A 20,901-nucleotide genomic window follows, 5' to 3' on the forward strand; every position below is an offset into this window, starting at 1 on the left:
TACTGCGCGGTAATCTGAATTGATGGAATGGGATCGGACGTTACCCTGTACTGATGGGTCCAATAAAACAAACCCCGAGGTGTCTGTTTATCTTCTGTACACACCATGCGCTGTCTTACTTTGAGGCTTTAAAATGAGATAAAAGTTATTAGAATAATCACTAGAATTTGAGAAAGAAAGTTCTGATCACATTTGACTGTGGGTGTTTTCATGTGTGCACACACCTATATGGCAAGACATTGCTGCCATTGTGAAAGTAATTTTCTGCTCAGTATCTTGTTATAACAAATATCACTTCTTATGACCAGAAACATTTTTTGCTATTACTTATATGACTTTCACATACCAACTTGAACATGCTAATGTATCTCCTTATGACAAGAAAATGATCTCATTGTCACGAGAGACTTTATTCTTGTTATAATGAGAAAACATTGGAAAAGCTATTGAAAATGATACACGGAATTTCTTCACTTGGTTTGTATACATGACAACCAATTTTACTTTGGCCTTGGGTTGAGGCACGGCGAGGTTCTGCTGTCTTTAAGCTCTTTAGATGATATTGTGAAAAACATGCATGCACTAAGAAGAATTCTCAGATTTCTTGTTAAAATGAGATCCTTTTCTCATTATAACAGCATACCAACATATCATTATAAGGAGATTTTGTTTAAACAAGAAAAGTTTCTCATTATAATGAGATACTGAGCTAAAAAAATGCATATATATTTTTTTACTGTGGTGGCAATGCACTGCCTTACACATGCGTGTTTTGTTGATAGGGGGCCTTGTTCATGGCAGGCATGTTAATTGGAATTCATCACATTCTTCTCGGTTGCAGTCAGAAATCCCAAATTGATGTGCTGGAATAACAGAACACGACAGTCTGTGGACATCTTGTCATGGTGGCAGATGCGTAGAGAATGATGACAAGAGCGTTTTACTGAAGAAGCCAATCTACACGTGCCTTTCAAAATAAAGCCCTTTGCGAAAATGCTTTGCCACTTTGTCTCCGTAAATCTACACGTGCCTTTCAAAATAAAGCCCTTTCCGAAGATGTTTTTGCCACTTTGTCTCCATAAATCTACATGCGCCTTTCAAAATAAAGCCCTTTGCGAAGATGTTTTTGCCACTTTTCCTCCTTAAATCTACATACGCCTTTCAAAATAAAGCCCTTTGCAAAGATCCTTTTCCCACTTTTCCTCCTTGAATCTACATGTGCCTTTCAAAATAAAGCCCTTTTTGCGAAGATGCTTTTGCGACTTTTCCTCCATAAATAGACACGTTTACATTCATATGCTGAAGGTATTTGAGTAACCGCTTCCAGCTCAGACTGACGCTGATCACCTCGATCACAGGAAACGATTGCGTCCCGCCCGTCAGGCAAAAATGAGGTCGGGTACAAAAATGAGACGCGGGACCCTCTAGCCTGGGGGAAAACAAGGTCACAAATTGACAAAGGGAGCGATCCCTTTCTCCATTGTTCCTCTGCGCCCCTGCCGCACTCTGTAAATTAATTCGAAGCGATCTCTCTCGCTGGCACTAATTGCTTTTTCATTAAAGCAAATAAATGGACACAGGAGCATCAATGATGCCCACGCTGACAGGAAGTGTGTTGTTATCTGGGAGGGAGAGCCACGCAGTTTAGTTGTTTTATCATTGAGTGCCAGTGATTCTGAAAAACGATGCACTTGAAAAGCACTTTTTCAGCGCTATTGTTTGAATGTATGTGTTTGCTGTGACATCTGGGCTCCTTTGAGCTGTGTTGCTGGTATGATATGTGGTTTGCGACCTCCAAAGCTTCTTCTGGCTCTCAGCTGTGACCGTGACTTCAGGAGCACATTTAAATTTTGGCATTTATCCGGCACTTTTATCCAGAGGAAATTACACAGCTTACAGTTTTTTATTTTTTTATCATACTATATAATCCGTTTTTATGGCCGTTTTCCTGAAGCAATTCAGGTTAAGTACTTGTGAGTGTGACGCTAATGCCCCCACCTGCCGTCCCTTAGATACGAACCGTGGTTCCCTACCATCGCCCTACGCCGCGGAGAGCAGCTCTTCCCGTTCCACATTGGACAGGGGGGATACTGTACCGCGGCTCGCCCATTACTAATTCACGGCGTCCCCAGGGCGTACCGGCAGGGTAGGGTTTCCTCCGCGGGGTCCGGTGACGGCAGGGACGGAGCGGGGGAAGAAAGGGACGGTTTAATGTGGCGCGCTGGTACAGCGGGGTGCCATTGTCTCGGAGCGGGGCCTTGTGACCGAAAGGGAACTGGTTCAGTTCCCAGATAGGGCGGCGTTGTAACCTTGAGCGAGGAATTTGAATTGCGTAAAACTGTGTGCGTACAAACATGAAAGAGGTTACAGAAGTTAATGTTTCTAGTGAGAATCTGTGGCCATTGTAGTCATTTCTGTGGGAAACCCTTAAAAATGGCATACTCTCTATTGCCAGTCTGCTATTTATGCAGTGGCGTAGGTTTCGTTTGGACTTTGGGGGGGAGACATTGAGCGAGGGGGGTCTGGGGATCCTCCCCCAGGAAATTTTGTGCGTCAAACACTTCATTTCCTGCATTCTGGTGAATTTTAATGCACCAATTTGTGCGTTTTCTGCATCAGTTTATGGTGGAAATGTCTTTATTTATGTAAAGGAAAACACAAAATTCAGGGGGACAAATGCACATGTTTTAAATATTGAGGGGGACGTATCCCCTGCGTCCCCCCTGAAATCTACGCCTATGTATTTATGTATGGGGTATGTCCCACCAACCCATTTAATAATGCTCCTGTAAATTGCATTAGATACTGTAATGTGCGCCATGGATGTCACACCAGATAGTTTTAGTTATAATGTATCTTTGGGAATGGAAGTGATTAATTAGTTGAACACATGGTTGAGGCAGGTTTTACAAACTGTCACCCGTGCTTTGTCTCCTGAGTTTGTCACCAGCAGCTGCGGTCGGTGAATTTGATTGATGGAGAGAATTGGTTCTTACCGTTTAATTCACTGCATATACTATAGCATGCACAGAGCTGGAAGTACTGCCAGTGTTTCAGAATTGTTACAGAGCATACAAGAAGAGTTTCTTTCAAGGGCAGCTGAATGAAATGTACTTGTGGATTAAGTGCTTATAATAAATCACTGTCACCTGTTACTGGTCTGTTTAGATTTGATCAGACATGCCCTGAAACCTGTTTGTTGGATTGTTGTACTTCTTTCCCTGATGGCTTCCCAGTCAGTGGCAGTCACAAGCATACTGTCATAAAAAAGGAGATGTCTACACTTGTGAATGGAATGCCCATTTTAAACAGGTCACTCTAGACACATTCGTTTTTGTCATAATGATTTAAACATATTATATTGTAGTGAACGAAAAAGACAACCAGACATGTTTTTATTAGAGCTAGAGCTAATGTGTTTTAATTATTCATTTTGTCATTCTCAAACAATACACTGACTTTTATTAAAAATTTATTTTGACATAATTCATCCCAAGAAACATCTATATCTCATCCAAAGGCATTATGGCAAGATGCATGTTCCACAGGCAAGGAGAGTTTTAGTAACGCAGTGATTTAACGTCACTGCTAAAATGCAAATTCTTCAGCATACTCATAATCACGCACAGATGTCCTTATTATTACCATATAGTTGTGGTAGCTGAACCTAATAACGATATGCAAGTAATATTATTACAAAGGAAAATTATATTTAAATAAGCCCAATTTATGTGCTGAATATCAATGTGATTAGTAACACTGTGATGTATATGCTATAATTGATTGCATCTGCTGTCTGAAAATTTACAGATTGCAGATTTTTATATTAAATGGATAACAGAAAATGATTAAAATGACAAATTCCTTGTGTGATTAAGCTGATAATTCAATTGCTTGTGCGTACGCTGGCCCAGAACGAACTGGAAATAGCCGTGCCACTCTTAATTGCGAGAAATAATAAGGGTTTCACTGAAGAGGCAAATATTCAAAAAGAGTGTTACATTAATGATCGCGATGGAATAATTATAGTCAATTTATTCAGCTAATTAACTCGTGAAGGTGTGAAGATGGCTCATATTATGAATATCATTGCTTCCGATCTCTAAATCGGCCTTGTTTTAGTGCCGCGAAGTCTCACAGCATATTGTCGTACCGTGCTGTGAAAAGGTATCTGCCCCCTCCTGACTTCCTGAATGGTTGTAGATCTTTAGACAGAATGTAATATTAGACAAGGGGAACCTGAGAAAACACATTTTTAAAATTATTTAATTTATTTAATGGAAAAAAGTTATCAAACACCCATATCACCCATGTGAAAATGTAATTGCCCCCTTAAACTTAATAACTGGTTTCACCACTTCAGCAGCAAAAAAACTGCAACCAAACCCTTCCTATAATTTGATATCAGTCTATCACATCGCTGTGGAGAAAATTTTAGCCCAGAACTGCTCTTTGCAGAACTGCCATAATTCAGACATATTGCTGGGTCTTCAAGCATGAAGTGCTTGTTTCAGCTCTTGCCACAGCATCTCTGTTAGATTCAAGTCAGGACTTTGACTAGGCCACTCAAAAACCTTCATTTTGTTTCTTTTCAGCCAATCAGATGTGGACTTGCGTTTTGCGTCTTGTGTTTTAGATCATTGTCTTGCTGCATAAACCAATTAAGCTCACGGACAAATGACTGGATGAGACGGACAAATGGGTGATATGGGTGTTTGATAACTTTACATTAAATAAATCATATTATTTTAAAAATTGTAATTACCCAGTCTCCATTTGTCTTCTATTACATTTTGTCTAAAGATGTAAAACCCTTCAGTGTGACAAATATGCAATAATGGATTAAATCAGGAAAGGGGCAAATACTTTTTCACAGCACTGTATGTAAATCAGGCAGAGTTATTCCTATTGCATCTGAGAAGAAAATACACAAATTCAGTTTCCTGTGATCTGCTGTGCAGTGAGGCTTTTCTCCATGGATAGAGTGCAACCCCAGTTCTGACTGTGCTTTCCACATGCACAAACCTATTCACACACACGCAGAAACTCACACACACATACACAGAGTCTGTGTCTATTCCTGCTGCTTCAGCTTGTGCAATATAAATGACCTTGCGATGCCTTTATTCAGAATTCTTGAAAAGCATCCAAAAAAAAAGCTGAACAAGGTTGGATACCAAACAGCAGCGAAGAGGGGGTTTCACCTTGAAATCCTCGGGAGTCCTGATTGGTAGTTGCCCGGTGAATAAAAGCATGGTTTGCTGAGGGGAGAGAGGGGCACGGTGAGCTGGATGAATGGCGATCCTGGCCTGGCGTTCGGTATTTACCAGCGCTACCGGGGCTTCACGGGCGCGGCCCCGACTGCGGGGCCGCCGTTTCGGAGAGGCCCGTCACCCTTGAGTGACTCTGGAGCGCCCCCCCCCCCCCCCCCCCCCCCGTGACCGTGACGGGTCCGCGGCGTCGGAGGCCGTAAATCAGCCGAACCCGCGGCCCCGGCAGCGCCGCGACTTCCATTAGCGCGCCTCGCCGCGGTCCACGTGTTCCGGAGGCTGCGGCGTCTGCGGCGGTCCGTGATGTATCAGAGCCCTCAGCAGGGGGTTTGCAAAGGCACGATCTAATGGGAAGGAGGGAGAGATCTAATGGGAAGGGAGGGAAGGAGTGGGAGAGGTAGAGAGAGAGGGAGGGTGAGGGAGAGCGAGAGAGAGAGAGAGAGAGAGGGAGCACTGCACTTTTTACAGGCCTGTTTTGATGACATCATCAAGCGTGCACCCGGTGTGCAAATTTGCATAAGCTTGACATGGCATTTGCCTATGCCCTCTCCACGTCAAACAGTCAGTCCTAAGGAAATTGATGAAAGCAGGCTGTTGGGGCCACTACTCATCTAGCCGGCTGAAGGCTACTAGACTGCCGTCTCTGGAAATCAGGCAGGTCTGCCAGTCTTCAGTTCTGCAAGTCGAATCTTGTTTGGACATCGGCGAAGAACCTGCTGACGCTGTGCAGTTAGATAACCGGAAGGCTCAGGCAGCAAATGTCACAATTCGTTATCCAGAAATCCTGATCTGATGTTTTGTAGAAATCAGCAAAAGCAAATTTGCAGGGGCTTAGGCATGGACACTCGTATGGAAATGCACAGTCGTTTATGTTATGTTATGTTAATTTTTATAAATGAAGCCCTATTTTAAACAAAACCAATTCTAGATATTTTAAATTAAATAGGATTCCTTGCACAAAAAAACAGCATAATTATTATTTTTCTCTCGCTAATTATAGCCATTACATTTGTTTGTGGAGTTTGGAGATCTCGTTATGGGGGAAAAGAAAGAAAGAAAAAAAAAAACTTTTTCTAGAACTTTCTTAACGACCTAGTTCTGTGAAAATGAGAGAAGAATGCTGTTCTTCCACTGCCTCCCACACTATTTAGCTCTTCTAACACAGACTGTCTACAGATTACGGAAAGGACACCTCAGGCCACTGTCTGGCCAGTGTCCCCTTCTGCATATTGTGCAGAGGGAAAACCATGTTGATTCGTCTGGAAGAATACACAGGGGTGAACTTGGTGCCAAAAATCGGCTAGATTTGCTGAAGCCTTTACTGTTCTCCTGTTGCGTAGTCTGCGTGTGCCAAGAGCTGCTGCTCCTTGTGTATGTACACGCGCATGGGGATGGATTTATCTTGTATTGTTAAACCAGGGTTTGCTCACTGGTGCTTTTTAAAGTCCGCTTTAATTAATTCTAATGGGGCAGCTTGCCAACTGATGGGACCGGATTCATTCAGGACCACTGGGCAGTGTGGTTCACAGTCTGTGTAATGGCAGTCACTGATTTGTCCTTCTCGGTTTTGTTATTTAAAAAGTTACTGCCTCAGAGTGCAGTTTCTTGGAACCCTTATGTTAATCCATAATGTTGATGCAGAGACTGCTTAACGATGAACACTTAATGATTGGGCTTGATTTTCAGCACGTATTTTCTATTCTTTCACATCCTCACCTCTAAACTCATCCCCCTCTGGCAACCATTTCATGGGGACCGAGAGCTTACACAGAACAAAAAAGGGGGGAAATTTATGAACATACATTAAGAAAGAGAATATAGGCTACTGTTTGAGGCTGTGGGCATATTCAGGATAGGAGTGAGTTATGTTGCAAGGTGTGGGCTGTAGAATGCCTCCCATTTCAGTGTGTTATAGCTCCACATTTCACATCATAGCTCTAGCCACTGTCCCTGGGTGAGTGATGGTACAGTGACATATGAGATCTACAGTGGGCTGTCTGTCACTGACTGAACCAATCAAAATGATTTACCTTGTGAGAAAAAGTCAATGATTGGTCCGTATCAATGAGCATTGCAGCAGAAAATACTCGTGTTGCCCATTTTAGTTTTGTGAAGACTGAATGTTACATCGCTGCTAAGGATTATAGTCAAGAATGTTGTTCTATTGGTGCTTAATGAGAGGGCTGAGAGTTGGAGCAATGTGTGAAATGTTTTTGTGAAAACACTATTAGTAGAAAGGGCAATTTGCTGCTCTGTCTTGGGAAACAGACGGAGAGGCAAATGGCTTTTTATGATTTCACTTTTATCACTTCATCAGTTACTCTCTGAAAATATCTACTTGCACTGTATTATAATTAACATGCTTTAAAATAATAATATTTTCAAGAAAATGAGAATCATTTATGACTAATGATCAGTAGTAACTAAAGACTAGTGTAAAGCAGCCAAAGTAGGCTACTTAGTGTCTTCAGGTCAGCATGGTTCATGAGTGTCCAGAGCCTTACTCATTCTTAACGTTCCATTTTATCTAGTACTGTCTGTCAGTGTTAAGCTCTTTCTGAAGAGGGTTCTTTGAAGACTAGAGTGGTAGAGAGCAACACTGTACTGCACAGTCATGTGCAAAAGTGAAAGAACAGTGAAAGTGTATGGGTGTATAGCAGACTCATTATTTACATTCTATATATCCTTTGTATTCTTGAAGCATATTTCTATAATCCAGACAAGGTTTTTTTGTTTTGTTTTTTGTACATTTGGAGTTACTCAAAAGGTTAAACACTCTTCCACTTTCGTTCTGTAATCTGATCATTATTTCCTAACAGTTTAGGGAAGTATTTAAATTCATTTTCATGGGTCACTAAATCAAATCTAGCTGTACGATTTGGTCAATTAAGCTGAAATTAAATCTAAATCGAAACAAAAACTCCCACACTGTGTTTCTTGCAAGTTTCACTTGTACACTTTGGTGCATTGAAAAGCGCTAATTCTTTGATTTGTGGACCTTCATCAGAGCATTTTTGTTAACTGAAATATCCACATAGGACGTAATGGGCATTTTAGCATTTTTAAGTTCACAAACTGAATTTAATTTCCTTAACTGACTGAAATGGAAATGGGTGGCCCCAGTTCTGACCCTGCATGTTTGTTTTTACCTCCCTGTCACGTGCAGCTGGTGGGTGGGCAGTTTGACCTGGAGCTCAACTTCGTCGTCCAGCAGGCGGAGAGCGTCACCTGCATGGTGGAGCTTCTGGACAAGTGCGAGCCCACCTGCCAGGCGGAGGTGTGGAGCATCTTCAGCGCCATCCTCAGGAAGAGCCTACGCAACCTGCAGGCCTGCACGGAGGCGGGCCTGATCGAGCAGCTCCTGACCCGCCTCCACAGGGCCGACTGCGTGATCGCAGGTGAGGCCCCGCCCCCAAACCCCTCACCCCCCTGAGAACAGGAGCTTATTTAATAGGCCGAAAGCTGACAGTGTTACATTTCACTCATTCCATATATTCAACAAGTTCACTCGGCTGCGTTCTGCAACAGTCCTTGGGGGATGTATTGTGTGTGATGTCGGAGACAGAATGTTGGCACCGCTCAGTTGGTGGTTGGGTAACATGCTACAACATGCAGTAACGTGGGCTGTTCGACTGGTGACTGCTGGTTTGAGCCCCTGGTGGGCATACAGGGATGCGGACTTGTATCTGGAGAGGTGAAGTTGGGTCAAGAACTTTGGGCCCTTGAGCAAGTCCCATAAACCAATAAATTGCTCCAGGGGCTTTAGTCCTGTTCTCACTCTCTGACTCCCCACTCGCAACTGTTCCCTCTGGCCTCTTTCCCAGGTTATCCTTGACAAAGAGAAACATGTTCTCAATGGACCTTCCCTGCTTAAATGAAGGATTAAAAAGCTAAAGTGTGTCATTGTGCACTTATAAAAGCCACAGCACACTACACACGGTCACACCACCAGGGGCCGTGCCTGTGACGGACGTTCTGCACCCGGGAGTTCACTCCAGCCACGTTTCCGCCATTAGATTTTTAAAAGCCTTCGTGTAAATGCTGTTGTGCTCTTGGTGCTGCCTCCTTACCACCACTCTCCCAGGGGAGGGCACAGACCATCGACGTAACCGCTGCTCAGCATAGTCACAAACCTGTCAGAGCAACCGGCTGATCCACTGCAAGTCATTATTGGCTTGAGTCCAAGATGCGCGCTACATCAAGGGCGTAGTTGCAGAATAACAAGAAAGGCACTCGCATTGGCTGCCTGTCAATGCGTATCACTGGGCGACCAAGCATCTTGCAGCCTTTCGACTTTGCATTTTACCAGTTGTACATTCAGGAGACATTTAGTGGTGACTTACTGAATGTGCATTTAGCATTGCTGAAAAATGGCCAGTGTAGCTAGAGATAAGTAAAGCTACAGTCGTGTCAGTGCCATTGCAGAGATGCATGTCACAAGACCTGCAAAAAGCCATGAAAGAGAACGATTGGGTTTGCTTTACTGTAAAAGGATGTTTCATTATGAGCATGGAATTGGTTCTCAGAAAAATCTAAAGATAGACATAGTACTGTGAGGTTGCTGTTCTTTTCCAAGATTGTGTTATTTGCTCTTTGAATCGTTCACACTCTCCTTTTGCTGGCTACTGAAGGACCAGACTGAAAATGGGACAGTTTTGTCTCAGCATGTTCTGAAAGGTTGCGTCATGTGAGAGTTATTGCCTGGAGTCCTGTGGGATGCCGATTCACGTCCTTCATTTGCTGAAATGAAACATTTTTCACGACCGGATCAGCCAAAAACCTGTTATCGAGGGCCTCGTGAAATGTTTCATGCTCCATTGGCACAGCTTTGTATCTGAATTTACTGCTAGGGAGTAGCAAAAACCCCAATGGCTGACCCGGGATCAGTTTCAGATTTCTTCACAAAATGTTTTGATGTAGATTAGGGTAGGGTAGGCTTATCCTGAATAATTTGTTAAGAGCAACTGCTTCCAGAGCTGTAAACTGGGCCAGCTACGACTGTAAAATATGAATGATATTTCTTTCTCCACAGGAATGAAGTGTGTGTGTGTGTGTGTGTGTGTGTTTGTTCCCACAGGGCGTTGTGATGCATCTAGTGCAGTACACAGTAAGCTGAGGAGCTTGTCAGCTTGCTGCTTCTTGCTTTTCATCTGCTGCTGGCTAGCCCTTGTAGCGAAAAGGGAAGCTAATGCTACATCTTCCCCTGACAGTACAGAGCCTCTCCTGACCCCATACTGTGCCTCACCGTGATGGCACATGACAACTGGGAATCTCATGACCTCGGGCTAAATCTGTCGGGGGTCTCGTAACAGCAATGGGCCCAAGAGGTTAGACAGTCAGGGTCGGCCCCCTGCCTGATGTCTGCCATCCACTGCCTTGTGGCTTTGTCCAGTAATGACGAAGTCAAGGGGAGCTCACCCTGTGATGACAGCAACGTGCTGGTAGTGCACCGCAGGAGGCCCTCCGACAGACCGGAGCTCCGGCAGCACTCCTGGTGCTGTGGGGGTTGCTCACTGTACCGCGGGTCCCCCCGTAGCATCAGAATGAGCCCCCTCACAGTGGAGAAGTGCTGGAGCGACATGGGCACACCCCACAACTTCCCGTGCCAGTCTCCATTTCTTCATACATGCCTCAGAATACACTGCCCTGTCTGCAATAGGAACTATCTGACTATAGGAGAACTCCAAAAGTGGAAGTCATTATCGGACACAATGGAGTACACTAGGCAAAGAAAAGTGTATTTTCCTGCCCAAACAACAGCCACACAGTTACTCCAAACAGGACAAGTGCTGAACTGAACTGTATCTGTCTCTGTTGTCTGAGTATAATGGTATCTTTATCTTTCTGTCCTCTGATATTCAGTACTGTTCTTCCCACAATTCAGAAATGAATAATAAGCTGTGACTGACCTTTTGGAGGGGTTTCCAGTATGTGCAGTAGCCCCGTGGTATGACCTTTGACCTCTCTCCCTATCCTGTGGGTTACAGATCTGATGGTGGACATGCTGGGAGCCCTGGCCAGCTACAGCATCACTCCGCACGAGCTGAAGCTGTTTTTCAGCAAACTGCAGGGAGAGGAGGGAAAATGGGTACGTTTGTCCTCCTGCTCAGTCTGTCTGTGTGTAAACTGCCTTAAGAAATATGCCAGCAAGACTTGGGAATTTGACAACAACAGCAGTTTCCACTGTCAGTGTTAGCTGTGTTTTAATGCCCGTCTTGGATTACTTTTTGATGACTCGGACACAGAATATCATCTCCATCCTATAATGTAGAAGGAGATTCATAATTTTTTTGCAAAATGCGATGTGAAATGTTATAAATGAATCCAGGTTTTTGCTTTGTATGAGCTCAAGAACTGTTTATTTGTGCCCTATTTTTGCGGGTGATAATATTTTGTTTGGGGAATTTTCTCTGTGTGTATGTGTCTGTGTGTGGTGACATGGCTGCTCTCCATCTGTCCTGCAGCCTCCACATGCTGTGAAGCTGCTCTCGGTGTTGAACTGTATAGCTCACAGAAACGGACCAGACGCCTTCTTCAGCTTCCCTGGGAAGAGTGCTGCGGTGAGTATGCACAGACGTGCACACACACACACACTCACACACACACACACACACACACACACACGCAGACGCACAGACACTCGGGCATACAGACACACAGACGCACGCACGCACGCACCCACTGCTTACTTGGATGGGTTGATGACCCACTACTCAGCACTGTTGTCAGCTTTACTCAGTCTATACGCACTGAACTGATCCAGCCAGGCCTGGCCAGCACTAGGTCATGTAGTAGGTACCTTCATCCACAGTCTTACAGCAAGGCGCTATCGTAGCCAGACTCACTACATCGGTACCATTTTTTATAAGATTTCTGTCCTTCCTTACTCCATTTAGATCATTTCTCTGTCATGGTAACCGTATTAATGAAGTTATTTTTGTGATCAGACAGTAATAGATTGTAGACATTACCTGGAGCAGTCTAGACAGCACGTTGCCATTAAAGAGATTCACAGGATAGCTTGTTATTAACAGACTGTGCTCTCTCTCTCAGTATATTTTCCTATCTGATCTCATTAATGAGAGAAGTCTTGTCGCACTTCTCCCTATTATTGTAGACATTATTTCCAGAAAAAAAACCCAGTGTTGTCTTGCTTTTCCACGAACAAGGATGTAGTGCAGGGAGCAACAGTTTTTGCAGGCGCGAGTCAGGTTTTAATTCTCAAATTCCCTGTGCACCATTTGGGTGAGCGATTGTTAGCTTGAGATGTCAACACAAGCCTGGTACAGCTGGTACGTGACTACGCTGTAGCTGCAGGGAAAAACAACAGAGACTTGAGAATTGGATCTCTCTGCCAAAATGCACAGAGAAGGACTGTGAAGACAGACTCAACTGCTCCTATTTTATTTAGAGACTGACTTGATTGCTTCTGTCTGATTGAGAGAATGATTAAATTACTTCTGCCTGACTGAGGGGACTGCTCGACTGCTCGTGTCTGGAAGAAACGGACTCTGCGGATCCCGTGTGATGCACACTGTTTCAGCTTGAAAGAGACATGTGGATTTGACTACAGCTGTTTGATGGGGAGATTTTTTTTTGTGGGGGAATGACATGGATGAGGACTTTGAGAACCGAGATTCCGTTTTGCCCTATGGTGTACTGAGAAGAAAAACCGGATCAGGGAAACCCTACATGATCTGAAAGTCTTTTCTTCATATCCTTGGACACAAAAGTTGGGCCCTTGCTCATCCATGTAATTTATGAGCCTGATTTATGAGGGTCATAAAAGCCTGTCCGATTTGGCTCAAAGTGCTGTTGCATGTAATTCCAGTGTGAATACTGCATAGCACATCATAAAGAAACACTGGAAATCTGGAAAAAAAGCTTTCTGGAAAATGCTGATTTTGTGTCTGCGTTCCCCAGGCTATAGCTCTACCTCCCATTGCAAAGTGGCCCTACCTGAACGGATTCACCTTCCAAACCTGGATGCGCTTGGACCCGCTCAACACGATGAATCTGGAGAATGACAAGCCTTACCTGTACTGGTGAGTGGTGGAGGGGAGGGCGGGCCCCACACTGTCACCTGCACATGCTCACAAGTGCCTCTTTTCACTGCTCTGCTATATAGCGGTATGATTATACTGTGGCTGCCACAGATTTTGTCTGTTAGCGTGTTGTTTGTACTTATCAGGGTGGTGTAAGTGTACCACTGCGTGTATTGCCCATGTCCCATCTTAAAACCCAGAAGCTTGTGTGCTTTACCAGTGCTCTGCATTGCTGAGTAGTGGCTCAGCTCCTGTTTAACTCAAAATGCCCTGAAACCGCGGAATTTACTTGGGTTTCCACTGGTAAAATTTGGTTAGCGCCATTTCTAAACATGCGTCTTACATGCATCTTAAGAGTTAAATTATTTTGCATTATAAAGTATTTGAACCAAGTCTGGGTGGGGGTGGTGCCTGAGATGAATCAACAGCTAGACCTCTGGGGCTAGACCTTGGGCAGAATGTTCTGGTAACTCTCACTGTAACTCTGTGCAAGTCACTGAGCCTGGGACTGCTGTGGTTGTAACAGAAATAAAAATGAAGACATAATAAATGAGGCTCCGCTGTGCCGTGCGGAAAGCACGCCGGGGCTGCCACATCCATCTCACCCCCCTCTCTCCGAGGGCCTGGAAACCAGGGTCTTCGCTGGCCTATTTTCATCCCTTAATTCATTCCTGTCACAAATCTCATTTATGCAAAGGAGGCTGTTTAGGTTTTAAGAGAATTGCAGCCGCGCGGCTGATAAGGCGTCATAAAATTTCACCGCGGCACTGACTGCAACCTTTTAAAACGAGATTACTTCAGTAAATTACAGGTGTGGTCGCCGGCGAGATGCAAATTCGTTTCGCGCTGGCGTCGCCCGCTTCCTTCCCCGCGGCCCGTCTCGCCGCTCGCCAGCCGCCGCGGATCGGCCTTTGTCCGTCCAGCAGAAACGGAGCTGCTGTGCTTCTCTCTTTCAGCTTTCGCACCGGCAAAGGCCTGGGCTACTCGGCCCACTTTGTGGCCGGCTGTTTGACCGTGACCGCGGTGAAGTCCAAGGGGAAGGGGATCCAGCACTGTGTGAAGTACGACTTCAAACCGCAGAAGGTAGGCAACACTGTGGGGACACTAGCGACGCTGTGGGGACACTAGAGACGCTGTGGGGTCACTAGAGACATTGTAGACACTAGAGAGGTTGTGGGGTCACTAGAGACGTTGTAGGGACACTATAGACACTGGGGACAATAGAGACATTGCGGAGACACGAGAGACATTGTGGAGACACTACAGACACTGTGGGGACACTAGAGACACTGTGAGGACATTTTAGACACTGAAGGGACATTTGAGACACTGCAGGGACAGTAGAGAAACTGTGGGACAGTAGAGACACTGTGCAGATGCTTTCAGGATTATATCAATCTGTCCTGCCCTCTTGGAGACTGATGCAGGATTGAGCCTGTGCTTGTAGGGAATATCTGCTGAATCCAATCTGCCCAGGGAGGGTGGGGGGTGGGCTGGGTAATGGTGCAAATAGCCAACTCAGGTTTACCATTTACTCCCTTACTGTTTGGAAGCAGTCCCCAGGAGGGACAGGGCCACCTCATTTCATGGCATCTGGATCTGTTCTTATCTGCCACTCCACTCACTGCCCGGGAACATTTCTCCCAAAGGGCCTGTAATTGCAATATATATCCTCCCAGTAGGCCTCCAGACCGCTGATAGCAGAGCTGGTGGGAGAGTAGCCCAGGGCTTTGGATTGTATTTCTCCACCTTGGGGAGTACGGCTCACTGGAGGAGTTTAGAAATGCGGTTCCACAAGAACTGCTTCTCTGACTTCCATTACCACTTCCTGTTTGGCCTGCATCAGCACTGGTTGTCTGTTGAATGTAACTGGATAAACGTGTGTGGTAGTTCTTTCCAGTTATTTTACATATCTGTGTTTCTCAGTGGTACATGGTGACCATAGTGCACGTCTACCATCGCTGGAAGAACAGTGAAATCTGGTGCTATGTCAACGGGGAACTGGCGTCATGTGAGGACGTAAACTGGTCGGTCAGCACCAATGACGTAAGTATCAAATTTTGATTCACCTTTGCTTAATACTTACTGAAGTTAAGTTGCAGTGCCTGGATGCCAAATGGTGTTTCCCACCGCATAAACAAAATCATCCGTCCATATATTGCTCAACTTTCTTATAGAGGAAACAATTATACAATTTCAATGTTTTTTCCAGATTTCAACTTTAATCTGACCTTTTATTTGGGCATAAATGTTTTTTTGGAGTGATGAATCGGAAGCCAAGAGAGAGGGTTTGTGGAGCAGCAGGATAGGCTAAACCTGAGGTTACACAGTAGAGTGTATAATGTTCATTAGACAGAGGAAATAAGTGCAGACTGATCTGTTATCTCATAATAAGTGAAAATAAAGAAAGTATCGCTCTCCTCATACCAATTTAACTTAATTTGAAACAGAACAAAACAATACGTATGCAGAAGCAGCGCTGTGATCAGGGGACAGAGTTATTGTGGAGTGGCTTTTGCTATTTTCAGGAAAGATGCATTGCATGCATGCCAGAGGGAGTGTGCAACTTTTATTTTCTCCTTCGTCGGTTGAATGTTAACGACATGGCATGATTCATAAGGGCCTTGCCTTTGTCATTGCAAAAGGCAAACAAACAAAAAAAAAAAAAGCTAGAAAAACCTGCACATGTCTCTTGTCCTCTCTTGTTGCCGTTCGCCTGTCCTCCTGACGCGACCACGCTGGATCTGAGCCGTAATGAAGGCTGGCTCGCGAGCCGCGCGTAGTTTCCTGTGAAGTGATAAGAGTTTAATGAGGATCATTTATATTGCCGGAGAGATGGCAGGTGTTTGAAAACACCCCGAGGTGCCGTGCGTGATAGACATTCGCTTCTGCATAATGGCTGAAGTGGCTCAGAAGTGGGGGGGGGGGGGGGGGGGGGGGGGGCTGGAATGGTGGTGGAAAGGAACAATGTTTGATAACATACCGCTGTGATATTTATGTTGATATTTTTGCCTTTTTTATGCGATTGTTGCTACTGTGGAAAATATGATTGGCAGCTTACACAACAATGAAGACAGCCTTTGTGCTGTAATGCCCTGTTTAATGGAGCGTAACAAGATGAAAGGCCACACACACACTGCGTGAGGTTGTAGGCTTCAGGGGAGTTTGACGTGCAAAGAAATGAGTAAAGCAGCGCACGCCTATACACCACAACTTTGAACTGATTTTGCGCTCGTCTTCCGCGTGTTGTGAGTGACTCAAACCCTCTCTCACTGTTAAGAACTGTTATAGAGCATTATTGTGTTCTGTTTCATTATTTGATTCACAGTTCTTGTTGTCTAGGTTTTCCTGTTGGTTGTATTTTCTCTTGTTGCTGTCCCTGCCTTAACTTTGTTTGCCTTGAACTTCTACGATCCTGTATCGTGCAAAACACCCTTGGGATATGGAAAGGCACTCTATCAATATTAAATATATTGCCTGATTCACCCTGACAAAACTTCACAGCCAAAATGTTGGTGCAATAAATTCAATGCTGCAATGCGCATTAGAGAGACGTGTGTGGTTTTGTTAATTTATGACAGAACATTATAATTCTGCAAGGACCATAATTTTTATTGATGATCGTCTGTATTGGTCCAAATTCCCATTCCAGAATAAGTGGTCTGCTTCTTCATAGAAGTGGCTTTATGTTCGCTGAAACATCTCCTTTCAGTTATACCAGTTCATCTCACATGAGACTGAGAATGTCCACGTGCTGCTCAGTAATGGTGCATATGCTAGTGAGGGGTAACCTGTAGCTGAATTCTGCTGGTCCAACGGTAACACCGCTATCCCTCTTTGCAACTGTCGCTGTCCCCTTCATCACGCAGACGTTCGACAAGTGCTTCCTGGGCTCATCGGAGACGGCGGATTCCAGCCGTGTCTTCTCTGGCCAGATGGGGGCGGTGTACGTGTTCAGCGACTCCCTCAATGCCGCTCAGGTCCTGGGAATCTACCAGCTGGGCCCTTCGTACAAGGTTTGTTACCCCCTGAGAGTCAGGGGTCACCTGATGCACCTCTTGTGGACAAGCGTACATCTACTTCTTATCCAAGTGACTCATTTATGACAAATATGCTGACACAAATAAAATGGAAACTGAAAAATACATGAGGGCATGTCTGTTTTGAGATTTCATACTATACTAATTTCTATAATTTAATTGGCTGAGAATTTTTGTTTGGCTGTGGTCTTCAAGATTCAACATGTCAAGTCTTAGTCCAGACTTGAAGTCAGAATGAATCTGCTCAACAATCTTGAAACTCTTCATTATGGAAGAGGCTAATTAATTTGGGGAGGGGGCATGGGTCATGTGAGCAGTCTTTACTCATTCTCAGATTAAAAAAAATAAATAAATCATCAATGACAGTGATGCTACTGTCGCTCATTTGATCCAGTGGAGTTATTAGGCTTGGGCTCCTCCTGTAGCCTTCAGTTGTGCATATTGACTTGGTGTTCTGGTAAGAGCGTGTAAAATTGGCTGTAAAAAAGGACTAACATGGACCTTTTGCCCCCCCCCCCCCCCCCCCCCCCCCCCCACAGGGCACGTTCAATCACAGCGCCGAGAGTGACCTGATGTTGGCCGAGCACCACAAGATGGTCCTGTACGACGGCAAGCTCCTCAACTCCATCGCCTTCGCCTACAACCCCCGGGCCACCGACGCCCAGCTGTGCCTGGACTCCTCCTGCAGAGGCAGCCCCTCCATCTTCGTGCACTCGCCCCATGCCCTTATGCTGCAGGTACGAGGCTCGCCCCTCCTAGGGCTGGGCCATATGCCCTAACGATAACTGTCAAATATTTTTGAGTGCAATAACCATCATAGCCAGCGTGGGGTGTGTTGTCTTTCTTTCAGTCTTTTTTCCTTTAATTATACCTCATGAGGTAGTAAACATCCAAATGAACAAACATCCATGAAATACTTCCGGGGCAAAAAAGCATTACCACTGGTATCTATTGGATGTTGAATAAGCAGCCAATCAGCAGCAAGATCATACAGCTTCCTTGTGATTGGCTTGCTGCTGATTGGCTGTCTTATCCACACCCAGTAGATATCACTGGTGATGTTTTTTTTTCCCCCTGAAGCATTTCACATGGCCTGTGAAATTTTCATGTTTACTACCCCATCAGGAATGAAGAAAAGAAAAGATGAACGAAAGCTGGTTAAAGTAGAGACAAAAGAAAGCTGAAAGCCGATTGGCGGGCAATGATTGTTATTACCTACGATAATCGTCCGATTTAGCCCTAGACCCTCACTCTTGCCCAGAGTACCTCTGATTCCGGTTCTCGCAGCCTGGGGCAGCTCAAACTGCCCGGTCCGGTGACACGTCTCATTAAGTAAATGTTTAATTAAGACCGAAGATCAAAAGAAGACCCACAGCACCTGTGTCATATGCTTTATTTCCACTCTGACAGATAATTAGGTTCACTGTGAGCGGTGTTCTTAAATGAACTTGCGGAGCCAAACTGCTGTGCAAGCTGCATAGTGATTCACTGCACTGTGAGCCTGAGGTATTTAGCGTTTGAAGGTAGAATACATTATTTTATTGGAGAATATCTGCAGGGAGTGCACAATCTGGATTTAATGCGCATTAAGAAAACCTTTCCATAAAAATGTATTTTCCATAAAATAATTTAGTTTCTTTTTTGTAGCGAATGAACATAAACCAAATGATGTTACAGCTGAAGGATGTTCGTGGTCTTTCCAAATACACGCAACACACACACACACACGCACGCAGGCAGAGAACTCGCATATACATGCACATGTGCACTCGCATACGAACACAGACAGAGAGACAGACACACACTTACACACCAGGCACAGAACTCGCTTATCTATGCATATTATGTGCACACTCGCATACAAACGCAGACAGACGCAGACACACACACACACAGACACATACACACACACGCGTGCGTGCACACACATACAGAGCGGTCTGTAATCATAATTTAACTGAACTCTTTAACCTTTGGAAAGGTTTCATTCATATCGCGGTGAGGTTACAGCTCATCCCGATCAGTTTTGATGAATCACTTCGTTTACGGGCAGGAAGTGAGCAGTGACCCTGTTAGTGGGTTGAGCGTGACATCATGACTCTGCGCGTGATTTTCCGCTCCAGCTGCGGATGCGTGGCGGGGCGCGAGGGGGTCTGCGGTGGCGTTTCTCCCAGTCGCAGGGCGCAGTGGCGCAGCACACTTAGTGCCGCAGCCTCGCCTGCAGGAGCCACGGGCTAATTAAAGTCACATTAACACCTCAGGATGCTCCGCCTGTCACTGTGAATGATGGAACTGCAGCAACCTATTTAGAGCAGTGCGGCCTCAGAGCAGAGTCGCTTCTTACACAAAGAATATGTTCTCAGAGCTGAGTCACTCATTGTACTGTGCGTAGGATAGATTCACTGAGCCGAGTCACTTATTGTACTGTGTGTAGGATAGATTCACTGAGCCGAGTCACTTATTGTACTGTGTGTAGGATGGATTCACTGAGCAGAGTCACTCATTGTACTGTGTGTAGGATGGATTCACTGAGCAGAGTCACTCATTGTACTGTGTGTAGGATAGATTCACTGAGCCGAGTCACTTATTGTACTGTGTGTAGGATAGATTCACTGAGCAGAGTCACTCATTGTACTGTGTGTAGGATGGATTCACTGAGCAGAGTCATTTACCATATGTAGGATAGATTCACTGAGCAGAGTCACTTGCTGTTCGTCTGATAGATTCACTGATCAGGGTCACTTATTATATGAAGGATCGATTCACTGAGCAGGGTCACTTACTGTACATTGGATAGATTCAGTGAGCAGGGTCACTTACTATACAAAGGATAGAGTCACTGAGCAGAATCACTTACGGTACATAGGATAGATTCACTGAGCAGTGTCACTTACTATACGTAGGATAGGTTCACTGAATGGAGTCTCTTACCTTACATAGGACAGATTCACTGAGCTGAGTCACTATACCTGTACAGAGGACAGATTTACTGAGCAGAGTCACTTACTGATGTAGAATAGTTTCAATGAGCAGAGTCACTGCACGCTCTCTAGACCCGTGCACACAAGATTCACTCAGCAGTAGCACTTAGACACTGTAGACCTACCGAGCAGAGACACTTACATTGTGTGCGTGTGTGTATGTGCGTACGTGTGTGTGTGCGCATGTCTGTGTGTGGAGCTCTAGTGAATCCCCCTTCTGTCTTCCTCCGCAGGACGTGAGAGCCGTGCTCGCGCCCTCCGTACAGAGCGCCATTCACTCCATCGGCGGAGTCCAGGCCCTCTTCCCCCTCTTTGGCCAGCTCGACTATCCCCAGCACACCACTGACCAGCTGGACACCTCCATCTGGTGCGCACTGGCGTCTTCTGTTCTGGTTCTGTTCTGTTCTGAAACATTCAGAGAGCAGATTGTTTACACTCGTACTCATGGCATCAGACATACTGTAGTATTAACCAACTCATGGGATTCCGAAGAGCTGAATGAAGAAGTGAATGAAGTGCCTAGGGTTTGCTGCTGAATTGTTCGACTGTCTGTTTTTTTTCTCCC

General features: G+C 45.0%; 1 protein-coding gene across 5 annotated transcripts in view; it reads left to right on the forward strand.

Moving 5' to 3' along the window:
* LOC118226887 (lipopolysaccharide-responsive and beige-like anchor protein) overlaps positions 1-20,901 on the forward strand; it is a 212,269-nt gene that overhangs the window by 18,843 nt on the left and 172,525 nt on the right. For all 5 annotated transcript variants that reach the window (XM_035416849.1, XM_035416853.1, XM_035416854.1 and 2 more), the window contains exons 3-11: positions 8,437-8,668; positions 11,258-11,358; positions 11,735-11,830; positions 13,194-13,315; positions 14,272-14,398; positions 15,242-15,361; positions 17,185-17,331; positions 17,895-18,092; positions 20,570-20,703. In XM_035416849.1, the coding sequence (XP_035272740.1) occupies positions 8,437-8,668; positions 11,258-11,358; positions 11,735-11,830; positions 13,194-13,315; positions 14,272-14,398; positions 15,242-15,361; positions 17,185-17,331; positions 17,895-18,092; positions 20,570-20,703 (1,277 nt within the window). The remainder of the gene's footprint in view (positions 1-8,436; positions 8,669-11,257; positions 11,359-11,734; positions 11,831-13,193; positions 13,316-14,271; positions 14,399-15,241; positions 15,362-17,184; positions 17,332-17,894; positions 18,093-20,569; positions 20,704-20,901) is intronic.

The sequence above is a fragment of the Anguilla anguilla genome, chromosome 5 (genome assembly GCF_013347855.1).
Source record: "Anguilla anguilla isolate fAngAng1 chromosome 5, fAngAng1.pri, whole genome shotgun sequence".
NCBI lineage: Eukaryota > Metazoa > Chordata > Actinopteri > Anguilliformes > Anguillidae > Anguilla > Anguilla anguilla.